The sequence below is a fragment of the Mizuhopecten yessoensis genome, unplaced genomic scaffold (genome assembly GCF_002113885.1).
Source record: "Mizuhopecten yessoensis strain PY_sf001 unplaced genomic scaffold, ASM211388v2 scaffold8507, whole genome shotgun sequence".
Classification (NCBI taxonomy): Eukaryota; Metazoa; Mollusca; class Bivalvia; order Pectinida; family Pectinidae; genus Mizuhopecten; species Mizuhopecten yessoensis.
In genome coordinates, this window is record NW_018407582.1 from 909,561 (window position 1) to 928,565 (window position 19,005).

The window sequence follows — 19,005 nt, forward strand, 5'->3', positions numbered from 1 at the left end:
TTTCAACAACTTGTTCTGAATAACCAAAAGGCTCAGGATGTTGATATTTAGTTAGTAGCATATGCTCGGATCAAGGACTACTATGTTTGTTAAAGTGAATGACTTTGACTTATATTCAAGGTCACAGGGGTCAAATTTGTTTAAAATCTTTAAACAACCTCTTATGAATAACCATGGGTCCCAGGATGTTTATACTTTTCAAGTTGCATTCTGAGATGAAAGGCTATACAATGTGTTCAACATAATGACTTTGTTCGACTTTCAATTACAGGGGTGAAATGTTTTAAAAAAAATTAACAGGGTCTTTTGAATGAATTTTAATCATAAATACTGATATTTTGCCTGTAGCTTTATTTTAGATCACTTTTAAGGTTACAACTGTGTCAAGTGTGAGTTTTATACCAGGTGAGCGATGCAGGCCCATTGGGCCTCTTGTTTGTGATTTATAGCTGAAACGTATACATTGGTAACCTTTAACATGCCCTAGATTATACCACAATAAATAAATAATCGAATTGAAAGTGTGTTATATATTGTAGGTGTTAAAACTTGAACTGGGTAAAAATGCTTTATTGATATTAAGTTAACTCATTTACCCCTGAAATTTCAAAATGAACTATTCCAACCTTTGAATTGAGAGAGTTTGAATGTGTCTTCAGGGGTGAATGAGTTCAGCAATACTTAGTGTTGTTCTGATTAATCGATTTAGTCGACGTCTGGTTGTTTGTTTCTAAAAAAAACCGATTAATCGATCTGTTTTCCATGATCGATTATAGTATGACTAATCAAAGTATTAACAAAAAAAAACCTTGGATAGTCAATGTTATTACCGCAGACGGCGAGTTGTTTGTTCTTCATCAAAACAACTTGACCTAATGTCCCACACAACGACGACGCTGATTGGCTAGCTGGTCCACCCGTCAACCAATCAGAATTTGCGTTTCAATAGAAATGCTGCATGGCTCATTCAGTATGTGACAATATGGCAAACCAGTACATTCCGGAGATTTAAACTCTATGATCATCCGGGGGCTACCGATTTTAACGTTTGGAAGGTATTGTTCCTCCTAAGCGGGATATAAATAAAACGCTTTGTTGTAAGTGTGGGCTATCATATATATAAAATGTTAAGTTTGTCGGGGTGTCATCAGGTGAATGCCAATCCATCGCAGGAATTTCTGAATAAGAGATGCAGCTATCACAGCATAATGGACATTGCAAACATCATCAATTTCATTTCCAAATACATATTTTTCAATAACTATAAGGTTCTGTCAGCAAACGTATTGTTTTTGTATGAATGTTGTGCGTTATTAGCGAAATTCTCTAACGTCGGGTTTCCCTCGAAACGAAAGTGAAAGTAGATTTCAGAAAGCAAATATAACCTGAAATTACTGAATTTAAGTTAAATTTGATCGATCATTAGTCAATCATCAGTCACTTGATTGAAAGTGATGATCGAGTATGATTTTACAAGTGATTCCCAACACTAGCAATACTGTTAACTTACACTGTGTACTATACCAGTTAACATGGTCATTCAGGAACCATAAATATTAATGTGGTTTATTATTTCATATGCATTTTACGAAACTGAGTTTTACAGTGTACTTTCCCATCATAATAATACTGCAAATGTGGCCATTGGAAACATCTTAAAATTTAAAGAAAAGTCTAAATGAAAATGAAAATTATTTGATTTAGTTAAGTTGATATATATAATACTTAGTGAAAGAAACTTGGTTTGCTTATTTGTGTAGGCAGTATGGGTTCCAGGGCTACCTGAGGGACTACATGCACTGCCCAGAAGGGGTGATGAGATACCTTTGTGCCCAGTACAACGTACATGCCATACCTGTTGGCAACAGGAAAACCAAAGACTGTATAGAAGACATCAAGAGAGACCACCCAGAGCTGCGCACCTTTTTTACTGATGATTATCAGGTATTTGATAAGTTCCTCACTGGTTATACTAGAGGAGACTTATAAGAGATATGCACAAACCAGTCTGTGCCTCACAATGCTCTAGGCATATATCACTTTTACCTGCAATTGCCTTTTTTTATGGTGAGTGCCCCACATTAAAATTTGATCTTGTGCTCTACTATATACAGAGTTTTGGCCCTTTGTTCTCTAGGCACACTTTATACAGAGCATTACTCATGTACTCTGGTCGCATGCAATTGCAAAACTGGGGTAGTGAAGTGCAAAACATAAATATTGCAGGAGATAATAAATTAAGTGGAGATAGAAATGTTCCTTTGTGTGAGCCCTGTTAAACAAACAACCAGATTACAGAGTAATAGTGATGTTGTATACAAACTACAATAAACAGAAAAAAATATCTAAATAGAAATAAATGATTCAGCTTTATGTTATGACCGCGGCACTTTGTAAATGATCTTAAACTATTTGGCTCATAAATATAAAATTTGGCGCAAGAAAATTTAAGTTTGGCCAAAGTTTTGGCTCAAGAAAATTTTGGGCGGTCGCCCCATGCCTGGATACCCAAAAGTATGCAAGGCAATTGAGTGAAAATGAGTTCCATAAGGTCAAAGGAATTATTTGTAACCACACTGGTAAAGGAAACATAGGCATGAAAAATTAAATTTTAAAAAAGTTTAAAAATTCTGGAAAATTCTCTTTTCATGAGCTTGTGCTGGAAAATTGCTATCAGAAACTATAAATATATATAAAACATACAACATTCAGCTAAATTTGTTTCTGTTTTCAGTATACATTTCGGGTTTCCAGATATGATGGGACAATTTCTTCAAGAAGTTCCAAAATAAGGTTTGTATCATTTGTACTTGGTAACCTAAGGAAAAATGTATTAATTCCATGAGTTAAATATTCATAGGAAAAAACAAGGAATAATTCCTTTTATGAATTTGTAAATGATAAAGGTGTTACTGAAGTGATGAAACTTTTTTTCAGTAACACAATTTCACTGTGGGCGATTTGATATGTCACAATCAAATCACTTTCCTTTTGATACCTTTCACAGAAATTGGATGTCTAAAATTGGTCAGATCATTAAAATTGTAGTAAAATATTGCCTATATATTTCTCTGGTGTTATAAAATATAATAACCTCCTTTCAGATTCCCGACATGGTTGACTGCATCAGCTGATACAACAAGGGAGAAAGACCTGGAATCTCAGATACGAGTAAGATCTGATAAGTGTTGATTCTGACCCCAGTATTATTAGTAACCCTTGTTTGAATTTCTTCATATATACATACACACATAATTGTATATCTGTATGGTCTGATTCATAGATGGTAGTTTGTGCGGAATCTGTACAATGTTTTACATGTATGGCTTCCGCTTTGCAAAATAAAAGAGTTTGATTTTCCTCCTGCAAAGATGTTCTAGATTACAGCATATATGTTATCAAGAAAGAGGTTTGTTAATTTGTCATAATTTTTGCCTTAATAGGGATTTCAAGACGAGTTAAAGAAACAGGAAGAAAAATACCGAGATCTTCAGCGACAGTCAAAAGAGCTTGAAGTGAGGATGAACCGATTGAGAGAGGAAAAGGTTGGTGATAGTAAACCGTTTATTTATGATCACCTTATAACCACAAATAATAATTTGTGAACCACCTTGGGACAACCTACCAGCTAGGTTGTGGAAAAGCTATATATAAGTGTCATGAGGATCCCAGTCTCACTGCACTGTAGTTTTTCCTGCATTGATTAACCTCCCCTTACTATCTTAGACAAAGGGTCTGTATGTTTATGCGGAACAGCCGGTACGTCCGTTTTTGAAGGTAACATTTTCGGGTATAAATCCTGGCGGACCTGCAAAAGCTTATGCAGGCCTTGCAAGGCTTTGTCAAGGCTCGCCTGAAAGCAACATCAGATTACTTGGTCCGACCTTATTTCATAAACGAACAACATTGGTCCAACCGGTTCAACCGTTTGGACCGTGATAAAAGAAAACTGCCTTGATATCTTATTTGGTAAGAGCAACAGTAAAATGATTGATCCAAAGGTCCAGGGTTCAAATCCTGCGTGGCAACATTGTAATTTTTAACTAGGAACAATTTTGCTGATGATTTAGTTTCATCTTTTTAATTAAATCTCTAGTCAGGTTCTCTTTGTTACTTTAGATGCAAGTGCTCAAAGAGTGTCTTTTATGCTATTTTGGTCTTTGCCAGGAAATGGACTTTTATGCTATTTTGGTCTTTGCCGGGAAATGTACTGTGTAATAATAATGCATAAGACGAGAAGTTCGACTGTCACTTGTACATTTCTCTTGAAAGCAGCTGTAAAACTCTAACATAAAGTTATCTGGTTTTTAAGATTTTGGTTCATGTACTATAAAATGTTTTCGTGAGAAACGCAAAAAAATAGTATATGCTTGTTGGTTAGAAAAACTTTAAAAAAAATAAAGGAATTTTATCATCGAATTATTTTCAGAAACAACTTACTCAGAAGAAGGACCAGAAAAAGAAACTTCTATCTCAAATTGAAAATAAAAAACAAAGGTAATATTTATATGATAGTGTATACTGTTTTATTCAGTTGGATCAAAGGGCCAGGTGTGCCTATACTGGGGCATTGGTCTATCCATCTTATTTTTTTTCATTTAAAGACTTCTAATCCAGAACTGCTAAAGGGATTTTAACTTAATTTGGCATGGATCGCGAGCATCCATTGGCCAAGGGAATTAAACAATTTATTCATGAAGTGTGGGGTTTGCATTGGAATAGAGAGGTGGGACCAAAAAGGAAAAGGGATTTCAATTTGATTATTTCTTCCATTTTCTATTGGATAGATTTTGACAAAACTTTGCAAATGCTCCTCTATGGCTTTGAGAGGAGTTGTTTTGGTTCGGACCAAGATGTACATTTGAAGATGGCCACTTCTCCTCTAAAAGTGACTGACTCAAACATTTTCAATGTCTACCTGGAGGCAAATTAAGGCCTTTTAAACTTCTGCCAGGCAAAGTAACCAAACTCCAAATGCTCTCTTGAGCTGGCATTGTTATCTTTTGGATTGATTTGAAAAAAAATGACCACTCTTCCATCCGATTGATGATTTCAAATCTGATCTGCAGCAGTTAAGAACTTGTCAGAAACATTTGGATTAGTCCTCGTTTCAAGCACATGATCAGTTTTAACCAAACTTTCTACAAATGTCTGATATTTTGTATAGCGACACGTTCTCAAGTAAGTGAAAACATTTTAACTTGTCTGAGTTCAGATATAAAAAGAAAATGATCGTACATGCCAGCTGATGAACCTTTTGTTATTGTAGAATTAAAACAGAAGAGGCAGAGGCAATCAATTTGCAAGCTGAGAAGGAACGAACAAAGAAAAAGACTAGGGACATCAATATCAAAAAGTGTAAATCTCTGCAATTGATGAAGGGAAACACACAGGCAAGTCATTGTTTAGCTAGCTCCAGACAAAAAGGAGTGAAAGTATATGTTTGTACAGTGGATGTTTGAAAATCCAGCTAATATCATTCTCGGGGCATGTGGCTGCATTGTGAAGCAGCAGGATTAAATAAGTGGGACAAGTTTCAATATGAACTGTATGCAGGGAAGTATGTACTTGCTGCTGAAATAAGTTTTGCTCTTCACTAGATGTACAAGGGCAAACTCCTCATGATGGCTAATATGAAGTGCTCAGCATTCCAAACATAGTATTTCACAGTTAACTGCTCACTCATCTAAAGAAGTTGACGTGTTTATAACCATATCAAAAAGTATTTTATAATAATTCAGATAGATAATCCTTATGAATACTGTCAGAGATGTTTGCAAAGCCAATATACTCTTGGCATCTTAATTCATAATTAAGGAAATATTTAATCGTCTTGCTATCAAATTTACTTTAAGAGGGTCTTTTTTATATTATCCTGTTTGGAAGATATTTCATGAGTTGAAAATGGCAATAAAGAGAAACTTGTGATATCAAACTCACAATACCGTATATATCCATTGGATGGCCGTATTTACAAGTAGCTTGTTCCCCCACTAGTGGAAAGAGTTAGTAGCGTTATTTCTGGTGTAGAGTTATATTTATCATGGCTTTCTCAAGAGGTAAAACTGACATCATACCAGATGTTTTTCCTGAGTGAAGTTGTGTTCATTAGTTGACTTTTTGTGTAGAAATGCCTGGAGTTGATTATGGGGAAGGTGCGGCTAAGTCTGCAGCATGCTTCCATTGTCAAGGACCAAGAGATAGTTGAAGAGGAATTGAGGGACCAGTCCCAGCATTTGGTGAATCTCGAGGTCAGTATTTAGAAATTTCTTTGTCTGATGGATATATAAATCTGTATAAGGTTTATCTTGAAATTCGTTTAGTTTAAGTTTTGAAATTTTAAAGTCGTTATTTGGAGAAATCAGAGGTTATAATTTTGTATTCTGTAAGTTTGATAATTATGGGAAAATATCCAGTCCAGATTTTTCACACTTATTATTCCAAAACCTAAACCTGACACCTGGTTTATATTGATGGCTCTTAATAAAACCTGGCAGAAAGATATGATATTAAATGTGATTAGGACAATATTGAATACATGGACTCCTTTTTGCTGATTTGCAGAGATCTGCAGAAGAGGCAAAGTTGTTGGTGCGACAGACTAAAGATTCAGCCAAACACTTACTGGACCTGGCCAAACGTGCTACCAGAACGGCTGCCAATGCTGAGCTTTCAAATGAACTCCGTGAGGTAGAGTTGTTCCCCCTCTGACAAGTGTAAACACAATATACACTTTCTGTTGTCTTGTTTTACATTCAGCTGTGAATTTTAGGCCCGCCATCATAAAAAGATGGTGGGTTGTTCAAATTGCCTTTCAGCCATTGTTATTCTTAAACAATACTTTTAATTGCTATTTTTCAAGAAGTTCTTGACAGGCTTTCCCCAAATCAAAAATTGATTTTGACAAGTTAAAGATTCTTATTATTTCTCCGAAAGGACTTGATTGATCTCAAATCTTTTAATCTAGATCTGTTGCCATCCATCTATTTCTTTTCTTTTAACCTCTTCTCAAGAACCACAAGATATTGTTTAAACATTGCTCTCTGAAAAGTTGTTTTAGTAAGGCCAAATAAAATTAATTACTTGGTTCTCAGGCCAATTTTTTTCAAAATAGATGCAGCAGGGTGGTATTTTTTTATTTCATTTTACATGGCAAAAACGAGACGAGGGCGATTTTTTTTTTTTATTGTGTAGTTTGTAAAACGTTTATTGTGGGCGTTACCTTGTCTTTTTATAGTTGTGTAGAGACCCATCATAGAGCAAGCCTCCGAAAATCCCCACGATGTTCAAGATGAGATTCGCGAACCCCCCATTCCTTATTTGTACATGAGCGCCATTTGTACACAAGACTAATAAGACATAATCATTTTAACGCTTGCCTGTATCTCAATCCTTATCTTTATTCAAACGTTTTCGGGACTAGGGTGACTAACGAGTAAAAACGACATGCGGACCAATTTTCCGATTTTTTTCAAAGATGGCGGCTGGCGCATTGATGATTTTTATTTTATTACTTTCACGATAAAATCGGCAATGCGCACGGTGCCATGAAATGCGCGCGGGCCTGAGAACCAAGTTATCAATTTATTTTGGCCTAAAGGTATAATGCATGTACACCAGTGTGAGACCACTTAGGAATCTATAGCAAATACAGCTTTTTATCACATACCTGTTGAATCTTGTTATAGTAATACAAGCAATTTTCAGACCATGAAATGCAACGTTCTGTTTTGCACATATGCAATACGGAATGTTGTATTTACCTACTAGCCGGAACTATTTTTTTATGAGAATCCCCTTGTCATGTCAAACTGAAAAGTTCCCGGTAATTGCAAAAAATATCAAATACGGAAGGTATGTGATAAAAGCAAGACCACACACTTGTGGTTTTTTTTCTAACGAATCAGAAAGCACATATTCGTCCGTGCAATAAATGAGTGCTTTCTGATTTGTTAGAAAAACACAAGTGTGTGGTCTTGCATATGTATTTACCAACAATGAATTTATGGTGGATGTTGTATAACAAATAATATATTTCTAGATAGCGGCCCTTGGCATAATGCTGAGTAAGTGTGTGTCAGATGAATTAAATTTATCTGCAATTCTGTTTCGAATTATAAGATTATAACTATGAACGGAATTCTTTTTAATGCTTAACTAAACATATGCTTATAAGATAGTGGATTTTCAGAGGTTTGAGCAGTATCCTGCCACACTAGATGAGATTGACGCAATGATTCACGAGGAACAGGCACGAGCTGATTCACTGTTCCAGGCAGATAAAAGTGTGAGTATTAAACAAAATCTGTAATGGAACGAGAGAAAAAAGTCCAAATGTGTTAGAACTAGAACTATTATCAGTGTCCTTACAGAACAGTGTGTTTTCCTCTTGTTGAATTGGAATAGAGAGTTGTGTGTAAGCTTTTAAGATTATTTGGAAATTGTCAGACTCTTTCATGCCCAGGGGTGTAGGATAGGGATTTGTTATAAATAGAATTGTATTATTATCATGCAAGGGCGTGATTTGATGGTGAACTTAATCACTTTCTATCTTCATGCAGTCCAAATTTGCATAAAAAATTACTGCAATGATATTAATCTACATATATTATCCTCAATCATTAAATTGAAATAGAGAGTTTAAGACTGACAACTATAGTGGTAATAGGGATTATGTGAGGGTATCAGTTAGCCTCCTAATAACAATTAAGGTTAAACTTAAAACTAGTCATCTGAAAACTGGGTTCTCAAATTTTGAATGTTGATATTTATGTACAAAATTCAATTTACGTGTGCAGATCGTGAAGGAGTATGAGGCTCGTAAAAAAGAGATTGCTGCCCTTGAGGCCGAGCTGGAGAAGCGACGACGTACCATGGCAGGCCATCAGGAGGAGATTGAACGAGCCAAACAGCAGTGGCTCGAGCCACTCAAGGGTCTTATAGACACAATCAATGACAACTTCAGTTACTTCTTCTCCTGTATGAACTGTGCTGGGGAGATAGAACTCCACCAACCAGAGAACCAGGTAAAAATCAGAGTCAAGGGAGGCTGAAAAGAATATTTTGATATATATGTATGTAGAAGATAAATTACCTTTTATAATTGTTTCAAAAAATGTAAACAGTGTTAATAGTCCTGCCAAGATATACATCTTTTCACAAACAGTGCATAGTATAGTACGTGGCTGTAAATAAACACTTTTTTTCACAAATGTTATGAAACAAATTAATTCAATTTATATTAATCACACTTGTGGGCCTGGATGAAAGCAAACAGTGGGTCTTAATTTGGAAAGAAACTTGGGTACCCGGAGAAAATCAACGTGGTCGGACAGGTGACCCCATACCCTTTCAAGTCCGATCGGGAAATCAAACCTGGCTGCCTTGGTGAATGGCAAGTGCTCTATCCACTGCGCCACCCAACCACCCCCAATTTCTGTTAACTATATGTGTAACAGTATTATGATTGATAATTTACAGAAAATGTGAAATACTTCTTAAAGACATTTAATTACAGAAAATGGGAAATACTTCTAAAAGGCATTTAATTAAAGAAAATGGGAAATACCTCTTAAAGGCATTTAATTACAGAAAATGGGAAATACTTCTTAAAGGCATTTAATTACAGAAAATGGGAAATACTTCTTAAAGGCATTTAATTACAGAAAATGGGAAATACTTCTTAAAGGCATTTAATTACAGAAAATGGGAAATACTTCTTAAAGGCATTGAGTGATTTATGATTTACAGAAGAGAGTAAAATAATTAAATAAATAAATTAAATTTTACAGGAAAGAGTGAAAGTGGTATTTGCCTAAACAGAATTATTACTTACATTAAGTTTGTGATTAAATATTTATTGAAACTATGTGAATTGTTATTTTGCAGGAAGACTATGAGAAGTATGGGGTGAAGATAAAGGTGAAGTTCCGTGATGCTGAGAGTCTGCGAGAACTGACCCCACACCATCAGTCTGGTGGGGAGAGGAGTGTGGCCACCGTTCTCTACATGATGGCACTACAGGAGCTGGCGAAGTGTCCCTTCAGATGTGTGGACGAAATCAACCAGGTAGAGTCGAGAATCTACACTGACTTCCTTATTTCTTGGTACCAAATTCGGAATCTGCAATGTAATATTTGAATCTTTTTATATGTCCATCTGATACGGAAAGTATTATGGCTGAGATAACGTGTGTGCATGCAATATCCCCTCAAAACTTTGAGTAATTAGTAACAAAATACACTCAAAACCTTTAAGAAGATTAAATATTTTGAAAACTTAATATGTTCACTGAATAAAATCTTATTTGGATTTTGCAATATCTGCTCAAATCTTGGGTAATTAACTGATCAACTTTTCAAAATTTATAAGACGGTTAACTTATGGGAACATTGTGATCAATATTTGACCTAAGACATTGATCTCAAGTACTGAAATAAAAGATTATATCTCAGTCAGTGAGTTCTATTTGACCCAAGACCTTGATCTCAAGTACTGAAATAAAAGATCATATCTCAGTCAGCTGTGAGCTCTATTTGACCTAAGACCTTGATCTCAGGTACTGAAATAAAAGATTATATCTCAGCCAGTGAGTTCTATTTGACCCAAGACCTTGATCTCAAGTACTGAAATACAAGATCATATCTCAGTCAGTGAGCTCTATTTGACCTAAGACCTTGATCTCAAGTACTGAAATAAAAGATCATATCTCAGCCAGCTGTGAGCTCTATTTGACCCAAGACCTTGATCAGAATTACTGAAATACAAGATCGTATCTCAGTTGCTGGTTTATGTAATGTCTAGACTTGGTATGCCAGTACATCATGTGAAGTAACACTGCAACTTGCATTTGACCTTGTGACCTTGACCTCAAGGACTGAAACACAGGTTTCCAGAGCAGATCTCAGTCACTGGTGTGTAGCTGCATCATGGTAAGGCAGTTTTGAGTACTGAAACGAGAGAACCGTAACCCCGTAGTTTGACCTTTGATCGTGACCTGAAGGACTTTGGAGCACATCTCAAAGATTCGAGTAGATTGATCAAACTTGGTGGGCTTACACAAGTATCATATACATCATGGTCAAGGGTTGTTCTGTACCAAACTGATTCACCACTGTCTCTATTTTTGTATTGTTTTACATAAAAACGTTTGGTGCTGGCCTATCCACAAAGTGGCAGCCCCTATCTTGAGTTAAATTTGTCTAGTTTGACAATTGTGATGAAGGCTGGTATGTGATTCATGGTATTTTTTCTCTGCAATAAAGATGATAATAAAAAAATAATCATCTAATGATAGCTAATGTATTGTGAAAAAGTTTTACATGTGGATTTGTAATCTGTGATTTTAGGGCATGGATCCTGTCAACGAGAGGAAAGTGTTTGAACTTGTGGTACAGACTGTTTGCAAGAAGTCCTCATCACAGTATTTCCTGCTCACTCCAAAGGTAAATTCATTCACATAACAATGTACTTACATATAATTTTTGCACATTTTCTGTTTGTATTGATAATATTTTGAGATATTGGTGCCATATACTGACTTAGTACATTGGATTTTTCATTTTTTGCAATACCAGTAATTTGAAAAATACAAAATTGTGCATAGTTAAATTTGCAGTTTCAAATTAGGTCAGTAGCATGATAATTGAACAGCACTGATGAGGTTTTTAGCTCACCTGCCCTAAGGGCAAGTCTGTGCTCACTCTAGACCAAACATTCTTTTAGCAAAAGTTGCTAAGGGTACCTTTTTTTCTTTTAGCAAATAATGATTGGTTTTATCAACTATTACTTATTGGTTCAGACGTCTAAATTTGACGATACAGAAGCAGTATGATATTTAAATTAAGTTGGTCTTTTACGTGAGAGTCAATCCAATGATTTAAAGAAATGTCATTCAATTTTCAGCATTAGGAAATAAAAGAAATGAATAATGAAACTGGACACATCTTTGTAACAGCTTTAATCATTCTGAGGTTTAAACTGCATATTATCTGACTGAATTAAGGAGTCAGTCAGTGTATCATAGTTTACAGCTACAAAGTATTTTAATTATGTCCGAGGAAACCAAAATCAATGATCAAATACAATTATGTATCGATACGCATGATAATATATTTTTGATTTTCGACTAGTAAAAAAATAGATAAAAACGGACCCTTCTTGGTATAGAGCTCACCAATGTGTGCTAATGAAAATGACCTCAACCTACTGTAAAGTCACAGAGGTCAACAACATTTCAAACGATTTTTTCTGAAGAACCAAAAGGAATGGATTCATAAGCTTTGGCTGGTAGCTTCTTTGGATAGAGCCAACAAAGTTTGAGAAGGAAAATGACCTTGACCTACGTACAAGGTCACAGAGAAAAATATGTCAAANTGACAACGATGTCTACTCCCGGTTTATATAATATAGATCTCATATGTATGTCACAGACACAAATATATAGTATATTACGGAATAGAACACTCAAAATACATGTCCATGTCGTTGTAGCACATCTCTGACCTACATTTAAAACATGGCTTCCTGTACTAATACAAAATAGCAGAGGGGATTTCAAACGGAACGAAATGATACGGAGTTTGTTTGTATTCCGCGTTTGAAACATTACATGTAATCCATTTTTGTATTAACCGGAAAAATCATTGCAAATGCTGTCTGCTTCGCTTCGAATGAGGAAAAACTCATTATTTATGTCTTTGACACGAAGTTACTTCTCATATAATCATGGATTTATGGAAAGGAATATTTATTGGAACCTTTTGACCATTTAAATGTATGTAAAAACGATACATTCTTTCTTAATCCGAACTTTGAAAATGTGATCGTCAGCATCGGGAAAATAAGCTATGGGAAGTTAGAGGTTACGCGGCGCCTGTCAAAAGTTTTTCGCCGTGTAAAGTCTCTAACATTGTTGGAGTACCTTTGGCTCTGCCAAGAATTTTACCCAAATTTATGATCCATGTGCGAGGAATTATCTATCCACTTACTATTACATATTCAGAAGAAATAAATTTGGTATGACTTTGAACTGCAACTTTGTTGTTGCAGAAAAACAAACCTTTCTTTGGGAACATAATGTTTTCTTGTTATTCGTCTTGCTGTTTTCATACAGCCATTTGTAGATGCTATATTTGAACCTTATAACTATTGTATTAAATATAATCAGTGCTGTGCAGACAGATATATACTTTGTTGATATGAGTACATAAAAAAGTCTGTTTCTGGCTTAATACTTGGCCTGCTATTCATCAACTTTGAATCAGATATTTTGTTCTGAATATGTACAGGTCAAAATTACAGCATTTGAACACTCAACCTGCTGTTCTTTTTCAAGTCAACCACCTATTTCAAAACTTACTGAGATATCTGTATGTCGTATAAAAGAAAAGAAAAATTGAAAAAAAAAAAAATCGTTCAATATTTCTTTAATACTAGTCATATCATTAATTTATCGATTAACATATTAAATTAATTAATGACGAAGTAAATAGCCCCTAAAGTTACTCCCATTTTACACATCTTGTGATGTGAGCACCTTCATTGTACATGGTCAAAGCTAAAATAATTCAACTTCATAGATTCTGCATGCGCAGTGTATACTTTCAGCTAAACTACAACTGAAGTTTAACACCAAATATTTGATTGATTGTTTCAGCTACTGCCTGACCTTCTGTATGCAGACAACATGACAGTTCTTTGTGTGTACAACGGGCCATCAATGCTGAACCACACTGAGTGGAATCTGAAAAAATTCCTGAGGAGGCGACGGAAAATTGAAGATTGAACACAGAAATAAACAAGTTGAATAAATAAAGGACAATTGTGATATGGTGGTGAGAGAGAGAAATGAGAGTGATGTATCGTTATTAGAGAAAGTGTTTGAGACAACGATCCTAACGGTGCCAAACTTATTTTTAAAACTGTTGTCTTGTCATACATTTTACTGTTGCTAAAAAAAATAAGATTAATCTTCGGTTTCTCAGGCACTGCCATATGTGTTTTTTCATGCCATTGCCAAGTTCTATCATCAAAATAGCTATCAAAATGGTGGATGCCGAAATCTATGAAGTTAGTTCCTTTTCTGAGGTCCTTTTTAAAATGTTTTGTTTCCGAAGTACTGCTACTTGTGTTTTTAGCTGATATATATTTAAAAATTTGAATTCATGATCAGGACCCTAGCTAATTACAAAAATAAAAAGTAAATAAAACATCTGCATGCTGTATTACATTCTCGAAAAATGGGCCAGGAAAAGTAAAGATTAAAATCATTTAGCATTAAAATATCCATTTTGAATTACTCGGAATACAAAATCATCATTTCTGCAAGTTGAAGACATGATTTTTCAATTTTACACAGAGAGAGGGGAAATACTTTCTTTCAAATTATTTTTTGAGATACACTGCCTTTACAGTTTAGATTCATTTTGACTTGTAGTGTAAAGTATTTTTGTTTTTGGGTCACAGCCCAAAGTATTTCCCTGGACTTCTATGGTCTTATGGTGAGTTTAATGCACACTGCTTTGAATAACAATAAAAATATTATCAACTTCAATTATGAAACTTGCATTGTGTGATAGTGCCATCAAAATAAGTTATTCACAATGATATTTGAAATTTTATCAAATTCAATATAATTCATGTTGTTTTTGGAGATGGTCACAGGTGAAAATCTCCTGCCATTCCAAAATTGTTATCAAAATGTCCAAGTCTGTTAAGAAAACATTCCAAAATAGCTGCCTTTGGAGTCGGTTTGTGGTTAGTAGTTACCTAAGGAATTCTTGTTAGCCCTCCTTACTTTTGTATTTCGATAATTGCATGACTGATGAGCATTACTTTTTCCATTTTCTGATTATAATTGTAATACTATGTTAATTATTTTTAGCCCTCCTTACTTTTGTATTTCGATAAATGCATGGCTGATGAGCATTAATTTTTCCATTTTCTGATTATATTATAATGATTGTAATACTACGTTACAAACACAGTTTCAGTTTATTTAATATTGTCAATATGAGATTTCTTGAGTACCAGAAGCATGTAAAATGGAGTAAGATTGAGTTATACCTGAGTGAAACACAAAACACTTGTTCTACAGTACTAATGCTACTTTAAAATCTGAATCACATCTTCTAAGCCTTTGGATATTTTGTCAAGTTGGAACAGGAAGAAATTTATGTCTGACCTGTATCACGCCTTTACAGTTTGGTTTAATCATTACAACAGCAATGTTGGATAAAAAATACTTTGGTACTGAAAATTAGTTTGCTTGTAGCTTAACTATCCTGTAGACCAAAAGTACCTCCTAGCATTTGACTATCACAGACAACTTGACTCTTATTCAGCATGGGTTACACAACAAAACTACAAACTTTATGAACACATAATCTTGTTCCTAATACTTCCCATTATTTAAAAGAAAAACTGTCCTCTTAGTCTTATAACTATACAACACTGTCACAAGTATAAACTCTCATTTTCAGAGACAGCCGACTTAGAATGGTCCATTTCTTTTAATGTTTTGGTTGGATAACGATATATAAAGTAGTCAGATATTATAGTCAACCTGACTGATATTTACTATAAGCTTATTTATATACCTCAAATAATTCTGTCAACTTATTTTCTCCATGTAAGGTGGAAGATGTGGAATCACATTGCTCGGCCCTTTTTTGTTGGTTAACATTTTTCATTGCCCTCATTTCAAATGTTTTGTGAATTGAGTTATATTAAAATTACATGTATTATCTGAGATTGAAAACATTTGTTTTATTATTTTTCTTTCCTTTTTCAAGAAGTTTGCTGAATATAGCTACTTCTCAGCATAGAAGTAAAGGAATTTGTTTTGTTTGTGGTACATTGTAGATCATCTGTCCGTTTTAAATGTGTGTTGTGTTTTAGTTTATTTGTCAGTAGTAATAGGCATGATTATTAGTGCTCTGTTGAATTTCATGTGTTTTAGAACTGTCATCATTTATGAATATTTTTTTATGAAGAAGACAATTAGTACATTTTGTTATTCTCTATTTAGCTAGAATTTAGGGGAGAATTTGCATTCAAAGAACTATTTGAAGCTAAAGTGTTATTATTGAAGCAAGGAATGCTCCGAACATTTGAAGGCATTGCAAATATTGTCTTTGTATATCTAGTCTTCTCATGTTCACTCCCAAATATTACTTAGGGTCGGGAAATTTGGCACAATATGAATAGAATTATTTTGATGTCATTTTCTTTGGAATTAATTAGATATTGGTATTTGTTCATTATAACTTGTGTGCGAAATCAATTACTTTCACATGTTTCTGTGACATATTTTAAGATCTAATTTTTACACATGGTAAGAGCCACTGCCAGGTGCCTGTACCGAAGGCTAGATTTGAGTATTGTTTATTAGAAAGCTAGTCTTTATTTGGTTGATAAAAAAGATCATCTAGATATGACCTTTATGTATTGTGTTTTACATTGGTGAAGTTAATGTACATGTATGGTGTAATACTATGTTCATCAAGTTGCCTTTTTTCTTTTTATGATATGATTTGTTGTAAAAAAAATGTTCGGATAAATTAGTGCTTGGAAATAAAAAGTCTTGATAAATTACCTGCAGTTTGACAGAGGTGGGCTGATTAAGGCCAAATAGAAGACAATAGTGTATTCCTACTGCTCTAATTAACTGTAAAAGACAATGATAGGTTGTAGCTAAATGTAAGGCATCAATAATCTGCTAAAGCTTATAATGGTCATTTTGTGTCCTTTATCTGATCCTAAAAGCGTCTCAGCCATTTGAATATACACTGGTTACGTTAGTACCAGTAGATAGTATGTTATTATTTTGGTAGAATAAATATTCAAACTAAAATGATTGTCTATTTACTTGCAATTTAGGTCACTGGCAAAAACAAATTGACCTTCTTCAGCTGCTAGCGTCTTGGACAAATAACAACAACATTTGGAAGTAATATCTATGTAAGAACCCTATTAACACCAGTTAACCATTTTTCATGCATTTATTCCCCTGCATAATTTTATCTACTTTTTTCATTTTGAAAAACATGAAAACATTACAAACAATTATCTGCAGTGTTTGATAGAAATAAAACTAGTTTTATTTAGTTTTAAGTTGTCTTTTCATTATCATATTATGATTCAAGTAATTTTAATTTTAGACCAAACTCTTTTTTGTTTTTGTTTCTTCATCCCCACTGTGTTAAAAAACCTAGATCAAACATACTAGTAGTTATTTATTTGTTCAGATTTTAAACCTTTGAATACTTTAAGATATTTTTCGATGAAACTTATTAAAAAGGAATAACATGAAATATAAATATTATGTGTTGTTTTTCTTTTTTATAAACTATCCAGTGACATTGAGATGCCTCTCTTTCTTGTTTGAAAAACTTATTAGGCCGACTGTATAAACAGATATATAACTATCTTGTATTCTTCAATTTAGTTTTTCACTCAGCTGGTCAGAAGAATTGAGATGAGCTTATGCCATACTGAGGCCTCCGTCATCCAACCGTCATCATTTTCTTCAAACGCCTTCTTATTTGAGTGGAGGTGGTGAGGATTTAAAACTGTTCAAATGGAGAGGCAGAGCCAAAAAAGGGCACTTTGGTCATATGGATTTAAGCAACCTCTAGATTTAAGAGATGATCTGAATATCAACCATATTTGGTTGTAAGCATTCTGGGGGGGGGGGGATATGGACTTGTTTTGTTCTGGGTCACAACTTGGAAAACATTTGAGCTCCTAGCCCATAACTATACTCAACAACAAAAAACGCACAAAGTTTCCCCCCTGCAGTACACCTTAGCTGTAAGGAAATAATGGAATATTTGGTCAGATATTACATCAAGAACGATCTCCCTTCTCAACAATCTACCCTAAAATCAACCAAGCGTGACGATGTCATTGTGTGACTTTGTGAGCTTTAGTCCAAATCACGCGGCGTGATCAAGCCAAGCCGGAGTTTTTCAAACAAATTGCGATGTTGATGGATGGTCATAGCCAAACTGCTGTCGCACGCCAGTTTGGTGTTGGCCCGGGTACAATTAACCGTCTCTGTACACGTTTCCGTGCTACTGGGTTAGTTTCAGGAGCGGTCATCCGCGTGTAACGACCGCACGACAAGACCGGGCGATTCGATTGTCGCACTTGCGCAACAGATTCAAGACTGCGTCGCATACCTTAGGTACTCATGGCAGACCCATTAGTCCTCAAACTGCCAGGAACCGCTTGCGTGCAGAGGGAATCATTGCGCGCCGACCTTATGTTGGGCCACCTCTGACACCACGGAGGCGGCAAGTGCGTCTTGACTGGATGCGCAGACATGGCCCGAATAGGTTAGGGATGCGTCGATAGAGGCGTGTGATGTTCAACGACGAGTCTAGATTCTGTCTGTATCGCTCAGACGGAAGAAAAAGGGTATATCGCAGACGCGGTGAGCGTTTCGCCAACGCATGCGTGGTTGAACGCGATAGATTCGGTGGGGCTTCTGTAATGGTTTGGGGAGGCATCTCCCATGGAGTAAAATCCCCCTTAGTGGTCCTGGATCAAAACCTCATGTCGTTCGATACAGAGACCAGATCCTCCAACCTCATGTCCTTCCACTTCTAAGACGTCATAACCCAATTTTCCAGCAAGACAATGCTCGACCGCATGTTGCCAGAGTCTGTCGTGATTTTCTCACGGCAAACAACGTTCAGCCTCTGAAATAGCCCCCATATAGCCCCGACATGTCTCCCATTGAGCATCTGTGGGATCAGGCGTATTAGGAAACGTAAAAAAAAAAAAAAACTAACCGCGCCCAGTTGATTGCAGCATTAACACAAGAATGGAACAACATTCCCTAAAGGCGAATAAATGTTCTCATGAATTCAATGCGTAGGAGAATCCGTACAGGGATTCGTGCAAAAGGTGCCCACACCAGGTACTGAAGTGTCATTTTGTTACTACTGATGACACGAGTGACGTCACACAGACTTTTCTTCTACAGTATTGTCAAGA

At 35.3% G+C, this 19,005-nt stretch overlaps 1 protein-coding gene across 1 annotated transcript in view; it reads left to right on the forward strand.

Annotated features, from left to right (window-relative positions):
* LOC110456080 (structural maintenance of chromosomes protein 5-like) overlaps nucleotides 1-17,321 on the forward strand; it is a 28,261-nt gene extending 10,940 nt beyond the window's left edge. The window contains exons 13-25 of the mRNA XM_021506618.1: nucleotides 1,761-1,944; nucleotides 2,735-2,793; nucleotides 3,105-3,171; nucleotides 3,444-3,545; nucleotides 4,430-4,497; nucleotides 5,270-5,393; nucleotides 6,129-6,251; nucleotides 6,565-6,690; nucleotides 8,192-8,287; nucleotides 8,799-9,026; nucleotides 9,889-10,068; nucleotides 11,349-11,444; nucleotides 13,658-17,321. Coding sequence (XP_021362293.1) covers nucleotides 1,761-1,944; nucleotides 2,735-2,793; nucleotides 3,105-3,171; nucleotides 3,444-3,545; nucleotides 4,430-4,497; nucleotides 5,270-5,393; nucleotides 6,129-6,251; nucleotides 6,565-6,690; nucleotides 8,192-8,287; nucleotides 8,799-9,026; nucleotides 9,889-10,068; nucleotides 11,349-11,444; nucleotides 13,658-13,786 — 1,582 coding nt within the window. The 3' untranslated portion in view covers nucleotides 13,787-17,321. The remainder of the gene's footprint in view (nucleotides 1-1,760; nucleotides 1,945-2,734; nucleotides 2,794-3,104; nucleotides 3,172-3,443; nucleotides 3,546-4,429; nucleotides 4,498-5,269; nucleotides 5,394-6,128; nucleotides 6,252-6,564; nucleotides 6,691-8,191; nucleotides 8,288-8,798; nucleotides 9,027-9,888; nucleotides 10,069-11,348; nucleotides 11,445-13,657) is intronic.
* Nucleotides 17,322-19,005: the final 1,684 nt, after the last annotated feature.